A 24,392-nucleotide genomic window follows, 5' to 3' on the forward strand; every position below is an offset into this window, starting at 1 on the left:
GATTAGCAATATGACACGTACCTGGCCCCTTATGCAATACGCGGTAACATACAAACATGACGCGAAGAAACAAATGGACACTGTTAATTGACAAGGTATATGTAGGGGTCCTACGAAGTTAAAAGTGTGAAGTTAATTGACAATTCACCGTATATACATGTATTTATATGTGCATTATGAATATCTTGAACTAGTATGCCTGAATTCTCCGAGAACTTGATAATATTTTATTGATTGTACACGGCAACCGTTCAAAAGTCATATTTTTATCACATATTCGTGCCGTTTTTGCGACTCCGTGAAAATGGTATTGCACGGCCGTGCATATATTTTGTCGTCATTTGCGTTATACACACTAAATGTTAGCGTTTTTCTATGGGCGTCAATGAAAAATGGTTCTTTTTCACTTCAAAAGGTATTTATTTTTGGTATGTAATAAACAGAATATTGAATTCGTGTAAGTTCATTACTGAATTTATTGAACTCGTTGAATAAAATATTATACTCGCCAGAGGCTCGCATAATATATTTATATTCAACTCCTAAAATAAATTCAGTACTAAACTCATTCAATTACTCTATTACATAATTACAGTGCAGGACGTGTTCCGGCCAAAGTATTTTGAAGCAATCGATCTTGCCATGGCCAGTGTTAAAGAGATATTTGACCAACCGAAATATCGCGTACTTCAGAACGTGGAGGATTTATTTATTTAGGCCGCACAACCTTTGAAGACCGTTCACTAGAAAAAAAACTTGGTTTTGTTTGTGATTTATATGGCAACGATATTAACCGAGACATCTTAGAGGTATAGCTTCAGCTGCTACGTTCACATTTTGACAAATCAGAAAATAGTACTGTTACTCTACCTGACGCTTTGAAATTTGTGTCAAAACAATCGGTGCTAGAACTGAGGTCGTTGTGTTGTTAAAGAATTTGTTAGTTATGCCTGCTGCTAATGCTACCAGTGAAAGGACATTCTCGGAGCTCAGAAGAATAAATGTGAAAATACACAGGGAGATAATAAGAACGGCGAGCGCATTGTTGTAGAATAATGCACGCTTCGGGCCTTCTTTGTTTATATAGAAAAAATTCCGATAGTGTTACAGAGATCTGCCGAGGACGCGATTTTGCGCCATTGGCGCTAAAAAAATGAGAATGGCGCAGGAAAATCGGCAGCAAAGGGCCATGGGCGCATCTAAAATCTGTGCCAGACTTATAAGAAAACAAAACTGTCTGCTGGGTTATTTAGTCATCCAGTCAAAACTGGTACCAACAGCAACATGTTACCCATGCTCCTGTAATTACGCATTATTCTTGAGTTTATCCATTCCCCTATAGCTTTTGTCCATGTTATCTACTTACCGCATTTCTTCTCATAATCCCTTTCCCACACAGATACTCATTTCTACTACCGTAAATTTAATCCAATAAAACAAACAAACAAATTATACAACTACTTAATATTTAAAATGATTATCGGTAACTGAAAAAAAAGTGTTGCTATTTTAAGAAATGCGGTAAGTTACAGTATAATCTGACAGGTGTTCAACTTGATCAACCCTAAGGTCACTCAAGTTCACGCAAGTTTTGTCTGATGAAGTGTAAAAAAAGATGTATATTTCGTCATCAGAATGTTTGACAGGGTGATTAACCAATCAGAGAAACATTGTGCATGACTTTTTTCATGATCAAAAGGTCTGTCGGCAAATGTCTTTGATGTATGCTGTCTACACAGAGGCATACAAGGGGCAATAAAATTCGTCAATATACATTGGTAAGGGACATTTTGTGCAAAGTAGGAACAATTAAATGGATAATGCACAATATAAGACATTACAAGTAAGAACCAGCAATTATGTGAATAAATTTGCATATCAAATTTTTTGAGCAGCCATTAAAAAAATATTTTCATTTTTTGCCTGCAATTAATATTAGTTAGAAAGTTACCATGTAGGCATAATTTTTAATTATTGGTAAAGTACTGAATTATAAGTGAACCACTTGTCATAAAATATGATTTAAGTTTTATTACCGGGGAAATTCAATTACATGTATCTACAAACTTTTTAACAGTTATTTTGGTCAATGTTTACTTATTTTCCCAAGGCCCATACTTTGGTAAAAATGGCCCATCATTTTCAGACCAAGTGGGCCCAGGGCCCAGTACTTTCAAATTCTTGGCAGATCTCTGGTGTTAGAATGTTTATTTTTCATTCGCCAAATATCAATTACATGTAGGCCTATTCATCTTTTATGTTCACCTGCCCGTCCGTTATGCAAACCTTATAATTTCATCCTTAAAACTTACGACACACTTAAATCTGTAAAAAAATTGTTGACATTTTACTATAACATGTTCTAGCGACAGGCTGTAAAATGTTCCAAATATATGGGAAAACGCCCCTGAGAGCATCCTAGAATAAAAAATTTTCCGGGGGAGCATGCCCCCGTATCCCCCTAGATTCTGGCTAAAATCTACCAAATTGGCCGTACCAATCACAAAATCGTGACGACGGGCCTGGTTGTAATGAAAGCAAGAAGTTAATTTGAACCACTAATGAGAACTAGCCAGTGCTGGTGTCATATGAATACCATCATAGGGTTTGGATCCATGATCCTTTGATGGAAAGGCAGAAAGCTTAAATACTGTTGCTGTCCATACAAGGAATATTTTGGTAGTTATGATGTAAGAGTAGAGATATATATTTGTACATATATGAATGCTTTACATTTACACGATACATGCAGTACATATTATAAGAATCTTACACCGGCTGCCGGTACAGACCAGAATATCTAGCTCGAGGGTAACTGTTTACGGTGGTAACGAGGCTCTGCTGAGTTTCCGCTAAACAGTTACCCAAGAGCTAGATATTCCTGTCTGTACCGACGGCTGGTGTTTGATTCTTTTTCTTGCATATTACATATCAATTATTTTCAGAACAGAAATTGCGAAAACTGATATTCTCATTACGCACTTTTTTCTTATAGTAGCGTATGTAGGGGTGTCATCGATTCAATCGATATCGGTGTATCAACGATCTTTGTTATCCGATTCGATATCGATTCCATTTTTTAAATATCGGATATCGAATGCACATATATTTCTAGCTAAACAGACTTCAGTGAACAGGTTTTATAGAACTGATAGACCTGTTTACTGTCGCAAAACGTCAAAATAAAAGCGACATATAAAGTTATGGAAGCCAGAAACATTTTGTTCCTAAAACGAAAATGGAAATCAATGCCAAAGTTACCTCCCAGTGTCTCTAACGAATGCTGCCGAATTTCGTTGTAATCTCGCACGTCTGCTAAGTGGATGTCAAGACCCCTCAATTCAGATTTTAAAAAGGGAAAATGCCAAGAAAAATTTGTCAGTGTTTCTTTGTAAAAATTTTGATTACAAAATGTTAAACTTTGATAATTATTGAGGTTCTAAACACTATAATTTGCCAATTAAAAACAGCTTAATTGGAACGGTAAGGAAGGGATTTAGCATGATCAGTAACTACGTTATAGCAACAACAACAACTGAAGTGAAATGAAAAAGGCTTTAAACTTTATAGTTACTAGTCATTAGTTTTCATTTATAGCTAGCTATATGATAAAAAAGAAACAAATTGTTCAGTTTTCATAGTTTATCTTTTTTGCATTTGTCTAAATATAACTGCTTTGTCAGTGTCCTTAGGAAACATTAAAAAAGACTTGAAAGCTAAAATTTAGCCTGGCAATCGATATATCGTTGTATCGCCAATAATTCATTACCCATATATCGATACAAAAATCCTTATTGATGACACCTCTAAGCGTATGAACTTACAACTTCATTCATAACGGTAAAATGACGTCATCCCAAGAACGCAATTCATTCATAAAAGGCGCGCAGCATTGAGGTCATTTAAAGCAAGCAACTTGTCTTACATGGGGGGTATAAGACAGGATTTTCTAGCACCGTTGTAAACAGTAGATAATCCTGTCTGATATGCAAGAAATACTTTTATCACATAAAGCCACTAAACATAATTGTTAATCTTTTAATGTAACCTGATGATGCATTACATACATACATGCAATATATCATCTTAGTACAACACACACATCTAAAACTTCGAAACATATTTATTTTCATTAATTTTAATGTGTTGAGTTACATGATGAACTGAATCTTACTTTCACTGTCATATTCAGGGCTTTTTTCACAGGTTGGGGAAGCAGCCCAGCCCTTAATTTTTGGGAAACAATTACATCATATATTTTCAAAAGGGGATGAAAAAAAGTTTATGTAAATTCAATTTTGGGGGAAAACTGCATGATTTTAAAGAATTTTTCTTTGGGGAAGCAGCCCTATAACGGCCCCTGCTATAGAAGGAAAAAAAGCCCTGATATTACAGGGATTTTTTTCTTTCTATAGCAGGGGCCATTCATAGGCTGCTTCTCTTCTGGAAATTTCTTTAAAATCATGCAATATTCCCCTAGAATACTATTCACATCAAGTTTTTTCTTCCTTTTTTGCAAAAATACAATTATTTTTTCCCTAAATATAAGGGTAGACCCCTTACACTACCTATGAATAAGAACATGACATAATTAATACCATTCAGTATAATTTTATTTGTATATGTTACAAAGTATACTTTATATTATTATCTTTGAGGCGTATAAAAACAATGGAATTATTATAAATAAGTATATTTTGTCATATTTATAAAAAGTAGGGGTAAATAATGATCAGATGTGTCTTTAGTTTTCCAGTTGTTGCTTTTACATTGCTCTTGAAAATCATGGACAGAAAATCTTTTGATAAGAATTGTAATTTGATGCCTGTCATGCCAGGCTTTTGTTTACAGCACATTGTCTTTGTAGTAAAGCCCTAATTGTTTATGACATGCAAGTGTTTTTGGATGATTGAGGTGTTCATACATGTATGAGGTTGGTCAAATGTTACAAAAATATGGTTGTCTGCTTTTGAAAACAGTAAGCTTCAAGTGTTTTGATTTTTACCATTGTGTACCTTGAACCGTACTATGCCTTATGTTGTCTCCTATTTTATATGTAAATGGACTGTAATATCTTAAATGACAATTCTTACACATGAACATTGCATAATCTTTGTGAAGAGTTGATGGATTGTAAATTTTATGTCATGTCCATGTTGGCAATTTGGCAAAACCTTTTGTTTTTCAGTTATCGCCAATACTACAAAGCTAATACATTGAAACTTCATGATATGCGAATGCACCTTCTACAAGTTCTACCTGCCACACTTATTTTCAGGTTCAAAGTTCAAGGTCACTGGGACTTATAATAACAAACATAAAACTTGCCATTTAATTAAGGGGCATTCACTTAGTATCTTCAAACTTTGTATGTTTATGCATCTTATCTGTTTGCCATGCCCATTTTCATGTCAAGGACAAATGTCATTGTCTATGTACATTTAAACTTTTAATCAAATTATCTTTTTATTTAGAAAATGTGCAGCTCACTATACATCACTGAGAAAAGTGAAAAATGCTGCTCCTTGGACAGTTCTTTTTCTTTTTTGAAATTGATTTACCAAATACTTAATTCTGATATTGTGATTGTAAACAATAATGTGATTGGGAAATGCTAAGAACATGCATGATCCGCTTTCTTGTCTGAATACAACCTATTAACTTAATTAACACATGTTAAAACAAATACTGCTTTGGTCTGAGAAAATATGTTTGTAATCAAGTGATTAAGACAATACATTATCTTGGGTATACTGTATTTTAAGAAATTAAAGAAGAAATGTTGTTGAATATTTGATAAATAAAACTATATATTAATTACATGATTAATAATAGCTATATACATGTAGCCTATTGTTGAATGTCATTATTTTGGCATTATTTTAATGGCCTTTGTATAGCTTTCATAAGAAGTCTCATGTTAGATCTTTTCCTATGAATTGTTTTGTGGTGTTTAATATATATACATGTATAACATAGAATTCAGTTGTTTTGTAATAGCTAAGCAGTACAAAATAGTGGAAAGGAAATTTGTGTGAATAAAAGATTAAGGCACCCGAGGAAGCTTTAATCATGGAAACAACAAATTTAGTATAGGAATGTTGTGTTGTCATGTTTGGTATTCTTTTTAGCTCGACTTTTCTATGAAAAGGGGAGCTATCCTACTCGCCCCGGCGTCGGCGTCGGCGTTGGCGTCACACCTTGGTTAAGTTTTTCGTACCACCCCACTTTTTTTTCAGAAGTATTACAAGTATGGCTTTGAAACTTACCATACTTGTTCACCATCATAACCTCCATCTACAGACAAGAGTACATAACTCTGTCAAGGTTTTTGACAGAATTATGGCCTTTTTTGACTTAGAAAGTGTATTGAGCTTGGTTAAGTTTTTTGTACCACCTCACTTTATTTCAAAACCATTGGAGGTATTGCTTTGAAACTGACCATACTTGTTTACCATCACGACCTTCATCAACAGACAAGAGGACATAACTCTGTCAAGGTTTTTGACAGAATTATGCCCCTTTTTGACTTAGAAAATACATTGAATATGGGTAAAATCCACTTATTGCCTTAACCCTTTGAGATATTGCTTTGAAACTTTTAATGCTATTTCACATCATTACCCCCATCTGTACGCAAGAGAAGGTAACTCTGTCAAGGATTTGTTTTAAAAATTAAGGCCTTTTATCGACTTAGAATCTTGGTTAAGTTTTTTAGTACCAGTCCACTTTTTGACTGAACTGTTTGAGATATTAATTTGAAAGTTGGAATACTTGTTTACAATCATGATTCCCAAACATGTCCAGGAGAAAGGTAATTCTGTCAAAGATTTTATTTGAATTATGGCCCTATTATGCTGATTGTACAAAAAATATACTGCTTCCTTGGCATAGATTTCTTGAAAAATTATGTTATTATGTCATTTACCAAGGTGTTCTGAGTGACGTAAAAATACCTTATTCTCTCAAAGTGGGTTTAATACTATTAAATTTATTTAAGGCTCAACTCAGTTTTTTTTTCTTTCTTACCAGCCCTCTTTTGACTTAAACATTTCAAACTTTGCTGCAGTGTTCAAGGGTATCACACAATTCAGTAAAATAATTCTTCACTAAATATCTTAATGCTCATGGCCATTGTTCACTTTAAAAATACAGAGATTCTTGTATTGCCTTTTACTGCAAAAACTTTTTTTATTGGCAAGCAATAAAAAAGTCGAGCGCGCTGTCTTACGGACAGCTCTTGTTTATTATAGCGAACATTATATATTTTGGAATAATATTTTTTAACAGGATGAATTGACAAGTTTGTGGACCAAAGATAACTGGTGTGTACTGAAGCTGACTATCCACTATGACACATCGTAATAGAGCGAAGAGCCCGTATGATTCCATCCTTGATGACGATGATGACTACAGTGATGATTTTGATGATGATGCTACAGATGTCGGAACTAAACGCTACAAAACAAAATCTCCATTGAATAGAACAGGTATAAATTCATTAAGAAAGTTTCTGTTTTGCTTAATGATTTTGGTATGAAACAGGATAATTTGGTCTTGATCTGCATTTTTTTCAGATCAACTTAACTAAGAAATCAAACAAGTCAATCTAAGAAGTAGTACATGTATATAACTTTATAACATTTTTAGCTCGACTATTCGATAAGAATAAGTAGAGCTATTGCAGTCACCCGAGCGTCGGCGTCGGCGTAACCACTTATGTTAAAGTTTTTGTAATAGTTCAAATATTTTCAAAGTCCATTGACATATGGCTTTGAAACTTTGCACACTTGTTCACCATCATGACCCCAACCTGTAGACAGGAGGAGGTAACTCTATCAAGCATTTTGACAGAATAAAATAATGCCCCTTTTTCGACTTAGAATTTACGTTAAAGTTTTTGTAATAGTTCAAATATTTTCAAAGTCCATTGACATATTGCTTTGAAACTTTGCACACTTGTTCAACATCATGACCCCAACCTGTAAACAGGAGGAGGTAACTCTATCAAGCATTTTGACAGAATTATGCCCCTTTTTCGACTTAGAATTTATGTTAAAGTTTTTGTAATAGTTCAAATATTTTCAAAGTCCATTGACATATGGCTTTGAAACTTTGCACACTTGTTCACCATCATGACCCCAACCTGTAAACAGGAGGAGGTAACTGTATCAAGCATTTTTTTTACTATCAAGCACTAAGAATAGTCGAGCGTTGCTGTCCTACTGACAGCTCTTGTTTATGTTCTGCTTGTATTAAACATTTTTGATAAATTTGAATACTCACAAGAAATTGAAAAGGTTAAAATGTATTAATTTTCTTGAAAACAGCATCAGGTCATGAGGTTCGTCGTCCAAAAGATTCCAGAAATTCTGATAGTAATATTTACAGTAAGTTGGTATTGTTGTAGCCTGCTACGTACCTGCCTCCTTCTTTATATATCTTGGTGTAACAGTCAGTTTCTGAACTATCAATTTATCCCTCTTGTGATTCATTGAACAAAAAATATCAGGTGGGGGGGTGGGGAATGGGAGGGGTTGAATATACGGTACTAATTTTGGTTAGTCGCATAGTCTTATAGCACAGTGCTATTCCCTGACATTAGGACACTATAAAGACTGTGTCAAAACATGGTGCAAGCATAAGACCTCATCAGATAGCAGGTCTTTAGAGAAACAATAGTAATAAATCTGACTTCATTGTGTACTGCATACTGCTCTAGTATCTGTGCCACATTCCTAATATGACATTTGGTAGTAGGTTCCAAATTCTATGTGAAGTAATGACGAAGAAATTTTAACTTAAATAAAAGTCTGTAGATGGACATTGGAATTGTTATGGGTGAGAATGGGTGTTGGGTAGCAAGAAACATGACTCTTACACCAAGCTTTAATTGGATCTGTTTTTTACTGTTACCACAGGGATTTAAAATGTTTTTCCTTATTGGTGTTAACAAGGAAGTGTTCCTAAATATTTTCTTTTGATTACCGGTACATTTACATGATTGTTCTCATTAAATTTTGTTGAGTGTATAGCTGAAGGTAGATATGAAGTGCTAGAGATGCATTAAAAGTGACTTGTTTTTGCAAGATTAGCTTCATTAAGTTGGCTTTCAAATTTATTATCAGCCTTTCATTTATGTTGAAACATACTTCAAAATTGTTTGTATATAGTAAAGTGTGATTATGATATAAAGCAAAAATTTATTCAAGAGCATTGTTATCACTAACAAATATGGGGATGTATTAGAACCTGTATATTGGCACTTGTTAAACCCTCGTGCTTGATATAAAATATAGATCAAATTATTACAGTAAATACTTACTGTACACTATATGCCATCTAGCTCTTTAATAAGTATACATAAATGTACAATATCATTATCGGAAAACATTATGACTATAGATCCTAGTGCTTGCAGAGTTTGAATATTTTATGATGTCTATATTTGAATAGCTATATAATAACCTTTCTTTGCATGATATTATAATGCATGATATGTACTGTGTATTTTGCTTTTAGTACAAAATAAAATGTCATTTTCATATCAAATAACATTTTTTGTAATGTGAAATTGTTGCTAAAATATTCAAAGTATGTGTAAAATATTGTCTTTATAATTTATGAGAATGATATTAATTTTTATTTTTTTTTTATTACAAAATATTGAAGAACAAAATGCTTCTTTTATTAAGAAGATTTAATAAAAAAAATGTTTTAATGATTATTATGTTGTTTCAAATTGCGTAAATGATTTACACCAACGCATGTTTACAATTTCATCAAGGAATTTTCTACTGGGTATTGTTGAATACAGATTTATTTTACACAATTATGATTTTGTTTAATATAGTGACTTCTTGCACTTTTTTAGACAAGAGCTTTATGTGGCAATTTTCTTTATAAATTTACTTAGAAGAAACAGTTTGAATAGTAAATTGTTAATGGTTTAGTTATTAAGTCAAGAATATTTGATATTTTAGCTATAGTGGCCTGCTGTAAGCTTATAACATTGTCAGAGGGCCAGTTCTTTTTATTAATAACGTGGGTTTTAGCATCAGTGTAAACAGTATAATATCCTATCTGATATGCAAAAATATATCAGTATTTTATATTATTTATTGCTGTTTGTAGTTGCTAAAGAAATGTTTTGTGAGTGTTTTCTTATAGGTTTTATTTGTAAATATATGCTAATAAATTGCTCTGCTGTACACAGTAAACTATTTGTAGAAAGTAAACTAAAGAACATAAACTTTTGCTACAGATACTTTTAATGTTTTATTAAGGCAAGATTGAATGATATTACCATTATTGCATAATTATTTCTTTTATGCTTACATAGAAAAGACTAACAAGACCAGTTGAGTATTGTTGACTGGATTTTTAGTGTCAATTTATATAGAAAAGTGTGTTCACATTAATGTATGCTTACTGTAATGTACAACATGTACTACCGTGAAGTCTTTAATAGGGGCATTTTTCTTGTTTTAATTAATGTTCAGGAATACATTATTAAACAGTAGCCAATATCACAATTCTATAAATTAAGGCACAAATAATGGAATGTTTGAAAAAATTTTACTTTAAGACACTTAGCTTTGAAAAGTTTATACACTCTCCCAGTTCTACATATCAAATCACTTAAACATGGCCATTTACTTATATAATTGTTTCAGTTGTCTGCCATGTCATGACATAGTTTTGAGTGATTTATTTTATACATTAACAAACAATCTTGTGTATTGGAAAAAGATCATTTTAGATTGACTGTTTGAAGAATATGGAGAGCTACTGTATTCACCAAGGTGTCCCTGTTGCCATCACACTTGATTAAGTATAGTTGAGTGTGCTATCCTATGGACTGGTCTTGTCATAGATAAAGTGACTTAAATGTAAACATGTCCCTTCATAGAATATCTTTTTTTAAAAAGATGATACAAATACTTCTGTATGACAGACTACAAATCATTTATCATATAATATCAGAAACTGACGATTTCTTCGACACCAAGCGCCCACATGTTGACCCAGGCGATAACACTTACAGGAAAGCACGAGGGGGAATGTCCCTTGCTTCGGGCTACCTCACTCCAACCTCAAGAAAAAATGGCAGCTATACACCAATATCAAAATTGTCTCTCACATCAGAGTATACTGAAGCAAATACCCTGAAACAGGGTACTGACATCGTTGCGTCTACGTACTATAACACACCTCGTTCTAAAGGGGCGGGGTCTAGAAGTCCGCAGAAAAAGGTGTTCTGTAAGTCTGTATGTGTGCCTGAAAGTCCGTCCCAGAATAAACTTCCTTGACTGTGTAATAAAAACATGACTGGTGTATGTTGTTTAACTGCTACACAATTTATAAACAAGGTATCACCGACTCATAGTGACTAATGCACATTGTAAAATGATGTTGTACTTACAACTGAAGTGATTGTTGCTAACAGTCAAATTTCATTTTTTTTTTTTTCACATATTTTCAATACATTACACTACTTCCTTTATCAGTCACTGTCAATATACAAAATTAATGGTTTCACAGTGCTTGTTGACTTCAAAACACTTGCACCATATGTAGTGAGTTAGATTCCTATAGAGAGCAAGGAAGCTGTACAAGAGCACAAAAATGGGTTACTTTTCTCAATTGTGGCCACAGTTTGGCCAGTTTGGCCTGAATTCAAGTGTCTATAGGGGATCATAATTATGTCTACCAGTACAGCTTGAATGTTACATTTAATATACAGTCGACTCCACTTATAACGAACTCGCTTATAACGAATTATCCTTAATAGCGAACTAAATCTGACATCCCTGGCCGATTCCTTCTTTATTTTATATTGAATCACATCGCTTAATACATACTCACTTATAACGAAATTTCGGCTATAACAAACTATTTTTTCAAGCCCCAAATGACGGAAAACATGTAAATTTCCTCTGTTATAACAAACTGTTATAATTGAAATATCGGGATGCGCTCGATTAGTATCAGTACATGAATAACGCTATCCGATAATTATATAATCGAACGATTGCACAGGTTAGTTATGGCTTCAGGGAATAAAGATTCTGATAAAATGTTCTCACAACATAATTTCCTATTTGTTACGGAAAATTTGTATTTCGCACCCTTAGTTGATTGCTGTAAATACCCGATAATTACCAAATGTTTGCAATATTAACCAAACGATAATAAACAAATAGCAAAAAACAAATTGTAAGCACTTTATAGACAAGTAATACATGAATAAATATATGTACCATGTACATAATATATTGTTCAATAAAATGCCCCGCATTAAATAAGCATTAAATAACCGCTGCAGTAAAATACCGGTTACACCGGTAACCAGTGAAAAGTATGGCTTTTTCACAGCAAATTTCCCCATCCAAACAAGTCAGCAAGTTGTTGCTACTTGGCTTTTAGCGAACTTCGGATATAACGAATGATATTTTAATGTCTCAGTGAGTTCGTTATAACCGGAGTTGACTGTAATAATAAATTGGTCAATTATACAATAATTAATTGTACAATATATAGATTTTCTGCCCTTTATGTGTGAATTCTTTCATAACATACTCTTTGTTGTTAAATGTTTCACAAGTTTATTCTTTTGTGAATAGTATGCACTGAAACACTGTATTCTTTTGAGTGGATTTGTTGAAAGCAGAAGTAGATTGATTTCGGAATTTAATGATTTTCAGTTTTTAAAAGGAATCTCAAAATTGTCTCTGATATTTTTGGAGTGCTCATGGAATAAAATGGGTCATTTGTTGGAGTATTTAGGGCAAGGCGACATATACGTTAACTCCATTGTACAACTGATAAGCCTATTGTTGTGAGAGTAAGTTTAGAAAACAAGTTATATTGGGATCCTTTCATCATGTAGGACTTCACTTTAAAGGCTTTGACATTCAAAGAAATGAAACAGAAATTAATGATTGTATATTATATAGTTATTGGCTGCGGCCAGAAATGTGGTGAAAAGAATGGTATCTCTTTTCATTTCGTTATTGATTTACTTGTTTATGAGATGCCTTGCACAACTCATGAAGGACAGTTTTATTGATGTCTGATATCAAAGTAGACAGGAAATGTATGCTGCTTTTGGAAAGTTTACACATGGAATATTTTCTGCATTCTTTGATATATTTTTTGTGTCTTAAAAAATATATTTTCAATAACCTTTGACTGCTAAAAACTGTAATATTGTATAAATATCAATAAATTGCCTGGGATATCTCTAAGAATTACAGGAATTTAATTTAACAGATGGATGTGCATTTTCTACTTCATGTGTATAGCAATATAAAAACTTGTGTTACTATAGAAAAAATGAATGAAGTTAATATAAATTGATTACTTTCAAATGCAGACCAAAATATGATAAAAATACCATATTGATAATCAATAAATTAAATAAATAGTTTAAATTAAGTATACACATCTTTTTCAATCTATTGGCAATTAAATGGTAATTGGGACACATGTAAGTTTATTGTACCCTGATAAGTGAAAGGGTTAGTAACTAATGATCTATAACAAAAGTTAAATTTTGGACATACCATGCGTGTAACATTGTTAATCCATCTTAAAATCTTATCAGAATATTTTGATCGCCTGTTATTAATATAGCATTCATTGATTTACAGATTTTTTTGGCATCTAATCAACAAATGGTCCATATAAACTGTTTTAATATAGTGTTAAGCAAATTGATTAATTGTGATTTTGATAATTATATAGGTTAATTTTCTAGATTAAATACACTTATAAAGGAGTAATGTTAGAATCTTCGTATAAAATGTTAAGTGGCATTTTAGGTATTTTGAAAATCCAAAGTGATCAATCAATTTTTTCAGAATTAAGCCTGACATTTTAAAAGCTCTTCACTTATCTACAGAGATTTTAACTTTTTAACATACTTTATCAAACATGTATTAACATGAAAGAGAATGGAATTTTTTAAGTACATAGTAAATAATTTTAATTGAAAAAGATGAAAAAGGTGGTGTAGATTTTTTTAAACAATTCCAACAATTAATTTTATTTATTGTATTTTTTTTTTTCTATTTTTCTGGCATAGCAAATAATGCAACAATTATATGTACGTGTATTGGACTTCTTCTTGACATAATTATGGTATTACTTAAATCTTTTTAAACTGTTTTAAGTTGGGTACAATTAAGATAATGTTGAAAATTATTGGGGTATTATTGATTACATAGATAAATGAAAACTATTGTGTTTTGGTTTAAAAAATGTTTTCTTGGATTTAAAGGAGTTTGTAGTGAGTAGAGTTCCAAAGTATTGAAAATGATTGACAGTAATATTGTCTGAAGTAAAAAATATGCTTAAAATGATAGGAGATTAATAAAAATGTAATTAAGGATGTAATTGGATTGAAGAAATATAATAATGGTGAGGAGTAAGCGTTCCTACCCAGGGGATTTGTCCTCAAGAATTATCAGTGATGTATCAAACATTTACACCGGACCATCAACTGGTAGGTTATAATATATTAATGTAATATAAGAGAGTCAAATAATTAATGAGTTTATTAACATTCAATAGCAGCCAGTTAATTAATGACTTAAGATGTCCTATTTAAGAGGACAGTGGCCTAGTGGTTTAGGTGTCTGCCTGTCAAGGGATAATGTTTTTAATTAAGTCTTACTGTGGTCACAACCATGTTTCTTCCTAGTAAGTTCCAGGAATCAGACTAAAGTGTAAAATAAAAGCTTCATAAAAGATGTATTTAGAAGACATTTTTAAACTCTTTGGCCAATCAGTCATATAATTATGGTATGATATAAACATCAAAATAGCATGTAAACATTGATAAAATGTGTCTTTATCATAAAAGATACCAGTATGATAAACAAAATGTATAATGAGAAGGGGAAATGTGCAAAAACCAACTTTGACAACAAGGGTGCTTAGATTAAAAAAATATTAAATGAATGTTACCTATACATGATGTTGAGATGTATACATTGATTGATTGATTGATTGTATGATTGATTGTATGATTGATTGTTTGATTGTATGATTGATTGTTTGATTGATTGATTGATTGATTGATCATGATAACATAAGAAATATCTTTCTGATTGGGAGGATTCTATGTCAGTGTATAGTTTGATTAGATAAAGATAAAGGTTAACATATCCCACAATTCCTAGTTACCTTTCACCAAAATTTTTCTTTCCCTCACCAGCACAGTCCTTTTGATATTGAGATAAACTAACCTTGTTTTTTTATATTTTTTAAATTTTGACATTCATAATGTTTTTATTTCAGTTTTATGCAATAAATGTTGATAGTAGATTAGTATGTACAGAAGATATGTTCAGATACACTCAGAATATTACGGTGTTTCTAAAATGATCAGTAAAAAATGATGTTGCAGTGTTACAGAAACAACATGATGTTTATTATATTCCAATAATTTTCACATTTCAATAGAAGTATTAGGTAACAAATATTTTCCTGGTTACTTCCAGCCAATCGGGACAATGTTGTTTATTTTGCAGACTTGATATGGTGCTAATTGAGATTCATGTTACCATAGCAATATCTGATATTGAGTTTCTTCTTGTAGTTGTCAGCATTACTGCTTTTTTTTTGGCACAATGAAATAATTGGAAACAAATAAGAATTAAAAGTTTATGGTTTAAACTGCCGCAATTAGTTCTTTTATTAAGAATCAGTATTAAAAAAAGGTATGACCTATTATATTTTAGATCGATCAAATCGTGGACGTGGTCGTGGAAAGGGACGTTTCAGTCAGCTTGGACGTAACAGTCATGATACCAGCCGTGTTGACAATATCACCAAACGTGTTCTCTCTGCGCGCAGACTCAAAATTAACGAAATACAAAACCAGAATCAAGAACTTCTGCTACAGCTCAAAGATCTCAAGGATGAGAATAAATTGTTAAAGAAAACACAACATCGGGCCGATAAAGCCCTCCAAAAGTTTGAGGACAGGGAAAGTGACCTTCCTCAATTAATTCAAAGACAAAATAATGAAGTTAGGAGTTTAAAAGATCAGATAAGAAAATGGCGGGAAAAATATGAAAAAACTGATAGATACCTCAGAGATGCAGAAGACGAATTAGAAAAAGCAAAATCGAAACTTAAAAAATTAAAAACATTAGCAGATGAAAAAGATTTACCAGAAAGATCAGAACTTAACAAAAAATTGCATAATGCAGAGCTTGACATGGAAGCAAAAGATGTTAAAGTCAAGGTAAGAAAATTTTCTTAGGAAGTTTTATCAGAAGCTAAACAGATACTGAAATGTATATTAATAATGCCAAATATAAGGTTGTTTGCGGTATAGTATAGATTACATAAAAAAAAAATTATACTGTGTATAGTTTAGAATTGGCAATAGTTGAGTAACTTTATAATTTTTGAAATCAGATACAGACATAGTTTGCTTCATATTGCTTGAAATTACTTACTGCCCTTGTTAAAAAAAAACAAAAACATCCTAACCCTTAACCTGATGGAACTGAGAGTGATTTACCTTCCCCACCAGTTTAGCACCAGGCCAACTTAACTGAGGCTCTATTCGGTTGATAGCTCAATTTTTGATTTTCTATATTGAAAAGCCTTTAAGCTGTGATTGAACTTTTCCAAATTCTAAGCAAGAAAATTTGTTATGCCAGTTTAGCTGATTTAGGGCTACGGTGACAGTCTCTATGGTAAAACGCTTGAAAGATTTGGTTTAATGGTATTTTGTACTTGAAAATACTTCTTTGATTGCATTTGCATTAACTTGCTATTTGTATAGAAGCATTTATCAAATTCACTTTATACCTGTTAGCTTATGAAGATTAAATTAACTGTAAAAAATTGATTAGATATGAATGATTTGTCTACATAAGGCTGAAAAGATTTTCAGATTAGATAATTTTTTATTAAGAAAACAGTATCACAGTTGAATATTTATTCAATATTAAAGTGAAAATGTTCATGAAAATATATGACAAGTAATTGTATACATGTATTACATTTCTTACAAGTTGTCTATACTCAGAGTCTATTTTCTTTTACTTCCTGTTGTGACCGCCTCTGTGGTGGAGGGGTTAGAGTCGATGACTTCTAATTCAGTTACCTCTCTGGTGTGGGTTCGATCCCCGGGAGATGCTTTGGTAGTTTAGCGCGGAGGAAGGTAGTCTAGTACTGGTGTAACTCTCCAGGAACAATGGTTAGGAAACTACCCGCCTATATGACTGAAATACTGTTGGAAAAAGGCGTAAAATGAAACAAACAAACAAACTTCCTGTTGTGTAAAGAAAGTGACTGTTGCAATAATTTTTTTATACATACATTGCATATTATACATGTAATAGAAAAAGAATCAAACCATAAGACTATCTGATTTGTATGAGAGGGCATAAAACAGATTGCTAAGTGTTTTAATGTTCTTTTTCTTTTGTATCATAGACAATAATATAAACACGTTCCCTGTTGTCACAATATGAAACCCCAGAAAAAAGTAACCAATGAATGACCATCTAAATATGATATTTCTATTGCTATCCCATTCTCTGCCGTCACAATAAGTAAACCCCAGAAAAAATGAGCCAATCAATGGGTATGCTCTGGAGTGCAGGTAACTAATATCAACTAATATCTGCACTCCACTCCAACTAATATCTGCACTCCACTCCAATTAAAGTCCAGCTTTGAATCTCACATTTTATTTTTTCTATATTGTTGAACTAGGAATTAGAGAGACATATACAGAACTTGGAGAAGAATCACCGGCATCAACTTGGTATAGAACGAGCGAGACACAAAGACACTCAACAACAGTTAACACAACTCAGGGAAGAAAATGAAAAACTTAATTCTACAGTTAAGGTAAATAAACATGAAGTATGATAATTTTCCTAAATGTGTCTTGCTTATCAATGAAAACATATTACTACATTTGCTGTTAACAAACCTGTATGACTGAATGGTTAAAAGCACTGACTGACAATCATTGACTTCTTTTCAATGGTCTATTTTTGCCGTGGTTTTGGTTCCCTCATTGGACTATTGATTTTTCTTCCTTGCTGGGAAATAATTTAGGTAGGAAGCTATTTAGCTAGCTTATAGAAGCCGGTCAACAAACCTATATAAATGCCAGCTTGTGTGTGAAATAATGTCGCAAAGCTGTAAATTAACAATATGTTGGTCACACAAATCCACAATTAATGTTACTGTCCACTGATTGTTAAACATCTATGAATTGAAAACTAAATGGTTTTATTGTGTGTTTTCAAATGCTTTATATGGTCATTTTGTCAGTAAACGGCTGATCTTTCATTTATACACCTTGTATGCTTTTATTTGTATTTTGTGTGTCAATCAATGTATCTGTTTTTTATCAATATGCATGAAGTCTTTTCGCAAGCAAATCATTACACTCAAAGTGCTGAAACTTTTCATTGAGTTTGCATAAACAAATTGTGTTCAAAAGATTGCAATTGCAGCTCAGTTAATCAGTTTGACAATTGTTATGCCCCCATTTCGAAGAAAAGGGGGTATATTGCTTTGCACTTGTCGGTCCGTCGGTCCGTAGACCAAATGGTTTCCGAGTGATAACTAAAGAACCCTTAGGCCTAGGAACTTCAAACTTGGTATGGTGATTGGTCATGACCAGTAGATGACCCCTATTGATTTTGGGGTCAAGGGGTCAAAGGTCAAGGTCACATTGACCTTGTAAGCAAAAACGGTTTCCGATCAATAACTAAAGAACCTTAAGGCCTAGGAACTTCAAACTTGGTATGGTGATTGGTCATGATCAGTAGATGATCCCTATTGATTTTGGGGTCAAGGGGTCAAAGGTCAAGGTCACATTGACCTTGTAAGCAAAAACGGTTTCCGATCAATAACTAAAGAACCTTAAGGCCTAGGAACTTCAAACTTGGTATGGTGATTGGTCATGATCAGTAGATGATCCCTATTGATTTTGGGGTCAAGGGGTCAAAGGTCAAGGTCACATTGACCTTGTAAGCAAAAAACGGTTTCCAATCAATAACTAAAGAACTTTAAGGCCTAGGAACTTCAAACTTGGTATGGTGATTGGTCATGATCAGTAGATGACCCCTATTGATTTTTGGGTCAAGGGGTCAAAGGTCAAGGTCACATTGACCTCTTGGGTAAAAACGGTTTTCTGATCATTAACAAAAGAACCCTTAGGCCTAGGAACTTCAAACTTGGTATGGGTGATTGGTCATGACCAGCAGATGACCCCTATTGATTTTGGGTTAAGGGGTCAAAAGGTCAAGGTCACATTGACCTTGTAGGTAAAAACGATTTCTGATCAATAACGAAAGAAACCCTTAGGCCTAGGAACTTCAAACTTGGTATGGTGATTGGTCATGACCAGCAGATGACCCCTATTGATTTTGGGGTTAAGGGGTCAAAGGTCAAGGTCACATTGACTTTGTAGGTTAAAACGGTTTCTGATCAATAACGAAAGAACCCTTAGGCCTAGGGACTTCAAACTTGATATGGTGATTGGTCATGATCAGTAGATGACCACTATTGATTTTGGGGTCAAGGGGTCAAAGGTCAAGGTCACATTTACCTCTTAGGTAAAAACGGTTTCCGATCAATAACTAAAAGAACCCTTAGGCCTAGGAACTTCAAACTTGGTATGGTGATTGGTCATGACCAGTAGATGACCCCTATTGATATTAGGGTTAAGGGGTCAAAGGGCAAGGTCACATTGACCTTGTAGGTAAAAAAATGCTTTCAAATCAATAACTTAAGAACCCTTTGGCCTAGGAACTTCAAACATGGTATGGTGATTGGTCATGACCAGCGGATGACCTATTGATTTTGGGTCAAGGGGTCAAAGGTCAAGGTCACATTGACCTTGTATGTTAAAACGGTTTCCGATCAATTAACTAAAAACGCTTAGGCCTAGGAACTTCAAACTTTGTATGATGATTGGTCGTGACCAGCAGATGACCCCTATTGAGTTTTGGGTCAAGGGGTCAAAGGTTAAGGTCATGACCAGTAGATACTTGATAACCCTTATTAATTGTTTGATCACTGGGTCAGAAGTCATGCTTAATAACCTTTTCACATGACTAATTGGCTGCTAATAGGGGGCATACATGTTTTACAAACATATCTTGTTACAAATTGACATAATGTCAGAGACCACCTGTAAATATAGACCTGTGTTGCCTTTTACCAGGACTAATCTTAAAGAAATGTTTGCCTGGACTTCTGTTCCCTGTCTAATTTTATAATTATGTGTGCAACAGATATTTATTTCTTTGAAGTGAATTAAAGAATGTAGCTTGCAGACAAGTGAAAAACAATTGCACAAGACATTAAAATGAAAATTCAGTGTTTTTCATTCTATGCTAATTGCTTTCTTTCATTATATTCTTTATGTAAAAATGCTTGATTTAAACAATTAGTTTAGGATTTTGTGTTTCATTAGGCTGTATTCAACTTTCTCCGGCACTAGGTATTGTGCATATCCCTTACTTCAAGAGAATTGAATTTAAGATAGTGTTAATAAATAATATTTTACTGATAAAAACAGCATTTGATGAATTATATAGTTAGTTTAAACAATATTTTATTTATAAACATTTCATTTACATGATAATTGACAAATAATAAATTGTACAGATTTAAAGTAGGAAGCTTGAAAAGCTTTTTTTAAAAACTCTATGTAATTAATAGTTCATTAAGGATATCAACTTTCTGTTATACAGGAAAAAGATAAAGAGATTCAGATGAAGAATATTTATGCAAATCGTGCAGCCAAACCTCCCCATCGTCTTCCTAACTCCTATAATGGTACGCCTCATAACACTCCCCCTCCACGGAGAAGAAGACCATCTTTGTCAGAGACTGACAAAATGACACCGAGAGACAGAGCAAAACAAATGGAGGACAAAAGACGTGAAGAATTGAGACGGCAGCGTGAACTAAAACAGGTGTGTACATATAACATGTTCATGACATATATAAATTATTTAAACATTAAAGCCATGCATTTTAGGAATTAGATTGTTAACTTTTTAACATAAAAGTTCTTCATTTCATTCATGAGTTTATTTATCTTCCCCTATTTTTAGTTGATCTATAGATACTGCAACACATTCTTTAGACTTTTCAGTAACCCTTACTCTGCAGCAGCTGATCCTACCCATGTGACCAGTACAGGCTATGATCAGCTGGCACATCTAGGCCATCTCATCATGGTCTGCACTGTTAGCTATTCAGTCATTACTTTTTGGGATTTTTTTTTCCATAGAATTGATAAATGATTTTGTACTAGATTGAACAATGGACAAGTCTGTTTAAGATAGCATAGTATGGGTTTAACAAAGATTTATTTAATTTTGATCTTGATATTGGTTTAAACATATTCATTCGATATATTTACATTTTGCATGATGAACAATATTTTGGGATTGTGCAGAAAGCTTTGAAAGCTTATGAGTCTCCTCTCCCATCTTAATATTGAAATTGAAAGATATTAAAATAGACAATTTTGTTTAACTGACTAGGATGTTTAAATAGAGTGAAGATATATAATTGGTTTCCCTGTTTTATTGTATATGATCAGAGACGACTATTTGTGGACTATGATGACAAACAATCAGCTGTAAGATATCACACTCTATTATTAGCATGCTTACTCTATGTTCTGTCTTGTTGTTACTGTTCATATTGACTTGTTAATCAGAAAAACAGAAATGAGCCGCGCCATGACAAAACCAACATAGTGCGTTTGCGACCAGCATGGATCCAGACCAGCCTGCGCATCTGCGCAGTCTGATCAGGATCCATGCTGTTCGCTTACAAACCCTATAACAAGTAGAGAAAGTGATAGCGAACAGTATGGATCCTGATCAGGCTGCGCAGATGCGCAGGCTGGTCTGGATCCATGCTGGTCGCAAACCCATTATGTTGGTTTTGTCGTGACGCGGCTCAAATTTTTTTATCACCTATCTATGCCGCTTTTGTGACTCTGTAAAAATGGTATTGCACGGCTGTCAAAAATGGTATTTTTTCACTTCAAACGGTCGTTATTTTTGGTATGTGATAAATAGAATATTAAATTTGTGTAAATTCATTACTGAATTTATTGAACTTGTTGAATAATTCTTAAAAAAATAATACAGTATTATGCTTGCCAGAGGCTAGCATAATGTAGTTTTATTCAACTTGTTCAATAAATTCGGAATTAAACTTACACTCATTCAATATTTTTCATATATTAGATGGTATACATTTACATATTAAGTAGAAAATATCTAATACAGGAGAACAGGTTGAAAACTTGACTAAATATGGGATGTTTTATTGCATGAAATTTTCAAATTATTTGATGTAGAAAAACATAGTAGTATCTCTTGTAATTGGAAAAATGCTATTCTATGGGTATAATGTTCTTTTAAAAATAGAAAAGCAATGTTATATGCATAATGTACAGTGCCATATATAAATACCTTTACACCTCTGGAATATTGTATTGGGTTGATATACATAGTATTTATTCATGTCTTCTATATTTACTGCATCAGTTTATTTTAACTAACAGTAGATTTGATAAATGTAGAATATTTCTTAAAGATCCTGTAACACAATTTTTTTATGGTTTTAAATCATATGCTCAAATTAAGATTTATCAATATTGTAGGTTCCAAAAAGCATTATTTATAAAGATATAACTGAATTTAACACTTCATGTAAATAAAGGGAGGTAATAAATTTTTTAAATTTTCTATAAAGTTTAAGTCAAATTTTACAATAAGAAATGAATGCATATTGATAACATATAATATGCACAAATATTTGCAGAATATATTTTACATATGCTTCGATGTTTGAAAATTGTTTTATTTGCATAATTATGTACATATAAAAGATTTCACTTAGTGTGGTTTACTACTTTGATCACAACTTACAGGATCTTTTAAAAAGATCAAACATATTTATATTTACTAACCTTATACTCTTGATGCATTGGGTGTTTTTAAAATAGATGTTTTTGTATGTTAGCCAAAAGGCAATTTTGCAAGAGTTGTACAGGTATTTATGGATGGTATTGTGTATATTTGATATCTGAATTATAATTCTTGGGTTTAAACCTTTTATTTAACCCTTAACCAGTTAAATCTATGTAATGGTTTACCCTGCTTTGAATTTGGAATAGTCTATTTGAAGATTAGGTGATTACAATATCAAAATACATAGAGCTACCATCAGTATATTGCCTGGTTGGACTTGACAAACATATATATGTTCTGGCTGGACAGGCTCTATACTTACGGCAAATTAGGCTAATCACTTTTTGTTTGTTAGACAGGGTTTCATATACTTTTATATGGTCAAAAATAAGACATTAATTGTCTTAGGTTTCTTTTTGGTGACACTGATTCATTCTGTCAGTTTTGTTACAAGTTTTTTATAAAAAGATTTTCTGTAGTTATATTAACAAAACCAAAGATAATTATGTTAAACAGTCTTTTCTTAGCTAGTTGGCAGCCATAAAGGGAAAAACCAACTACAGTTGTATAGAAAAACTTCTTTAGCTTATAATTATTACATCTTCAGAGACTAATGGTTGGAGATCTAATTTTGGTAACAACAAATACTGACCTAATCTGGAAACAAGATCAATTGTATTGTCTTTTTGTCGTCAGGTTTTGATTATCATATAATTGTTTTTTTGAAGTGATTTATTTTCTTGATATTGAATGTTAATACTTACATGTGTATTATCAAATTTGTGTTAATTTCATGTGTTTTGATTTTTTTTTGATATGGCATAATTTGCAAATTATTTTTGCTTTAAGTGTCTGTAATCCACCTTAAGTATGTTTTTAAGCATTTGTATTGTGTTTTTTTAAGTTATGAATTCACAAAATGTGAAACTGTCTTCATTACTGACAGATATATCAATAAAGAATGTTAAAAGTGAAATTGATGGAAAGAAACATCTTAAATATTTAGTCACTTTGTTTCTGTTTAAAAAAAAACAAAAAATGCAGTTATTTTTCCTGTTTACATACTTTAATGTTTTATATATCAATAATGAGAAGTCTGCCCTTTTTAGCTCAAACAGTAGAGCATCAGATAAGTAATCCAGGGGTCAATGGTTCGAACCTCAGACAATGCATGATATCTCTGTGACAATGACCTGGGACTTTTAGTCTAATGGTCACTTGTCTCTCATTGCTGATATTACTGAGATACTGAGTTATTACCAAAGTTTTATTTTAAATCGGCATAAAAGCCAGGAAAAACAAACTGTAATTAGAATTTTTAAAAATTATTTGTTGATTACAAAAAAAATAAAATAAAAAAAAATCAGAAATTTGTATACAAATGGGAAATAATAT

The 24,392-nt window shown here is 32.6% G+C and overlaps 2 protein-coding genes across 5 annotated transcripts in view; both read left to right on the plus strand.

The window, feature by feature from the left end:
- Positions 1–24,392, plus strand: part of LOC132756042 (malonyl-CoA decarboxylase, mitochondrial-like) — a 123,209-nt gene that overhangs the window by 79,687 nt on the left and 19,130 nt on the right. The gene's annotated exons all lie outside the window — the stretch shown is intronic.
- The window catches only part of LOC132756039 (lebercilin-like), a 31,338-nt gene that overhangs the window by 762 nt on the left and 6,184 nt on the right, over positions 1–24,392 (plus strand). Inside the window, exons 2-7 of one of the 4 annotated variants that reach the window (XM_060747003.1) lie at positions 7,291–7,490; positions 8,331–8,390; positions 15,750–16,258; positions 17,746–17,883; positions 20,751–20,975; positions 21,611–21,649. In XM_060747003.1, the coding sequence (XP_060602986.1) occupies positions 7,352–7,490; positions 8,331–8,390; positions 15,750–16,258; positions 17,746–17,883; positions 20,751–20,975; positions 21,611–21,649 (1,110 nt within the window). In that variant the 5' untranslated portion in view covers positions 7,291–7,351. Of the gene's footprint in view, positions 1–7,290; positions 7,491–8,330; positions 8,391–14,362; positions 14,510–15,749; positions 16,259–17,745; positions 17,884–20,750; positions 20,976–21,610; positions 21,650–24,392 lie in introns of those variants that run through there. The other 3 variants (XM_060747004.1, XM_060747006.1, XM_060747007.1) reach the window with 3 other exon arrangements.

This window comes from Ruditapes philippinarum, unplaced genomic scaffold (assembly GCF_026571515.1).
Source record: "Ruditapes philippinarum isolate M1 unplaced genomic scaffold, ASM2657151v2 ctg509_1_1_1_1, whole genome shotgun sequence".
Taxonomy (NCBI): domain Eukaryota; kingdom Metazoa; phylum Mollusca; class Bivalvia; order Venerida; family Veneridae; genus Ruditapes; species Ruditapes philippinarum.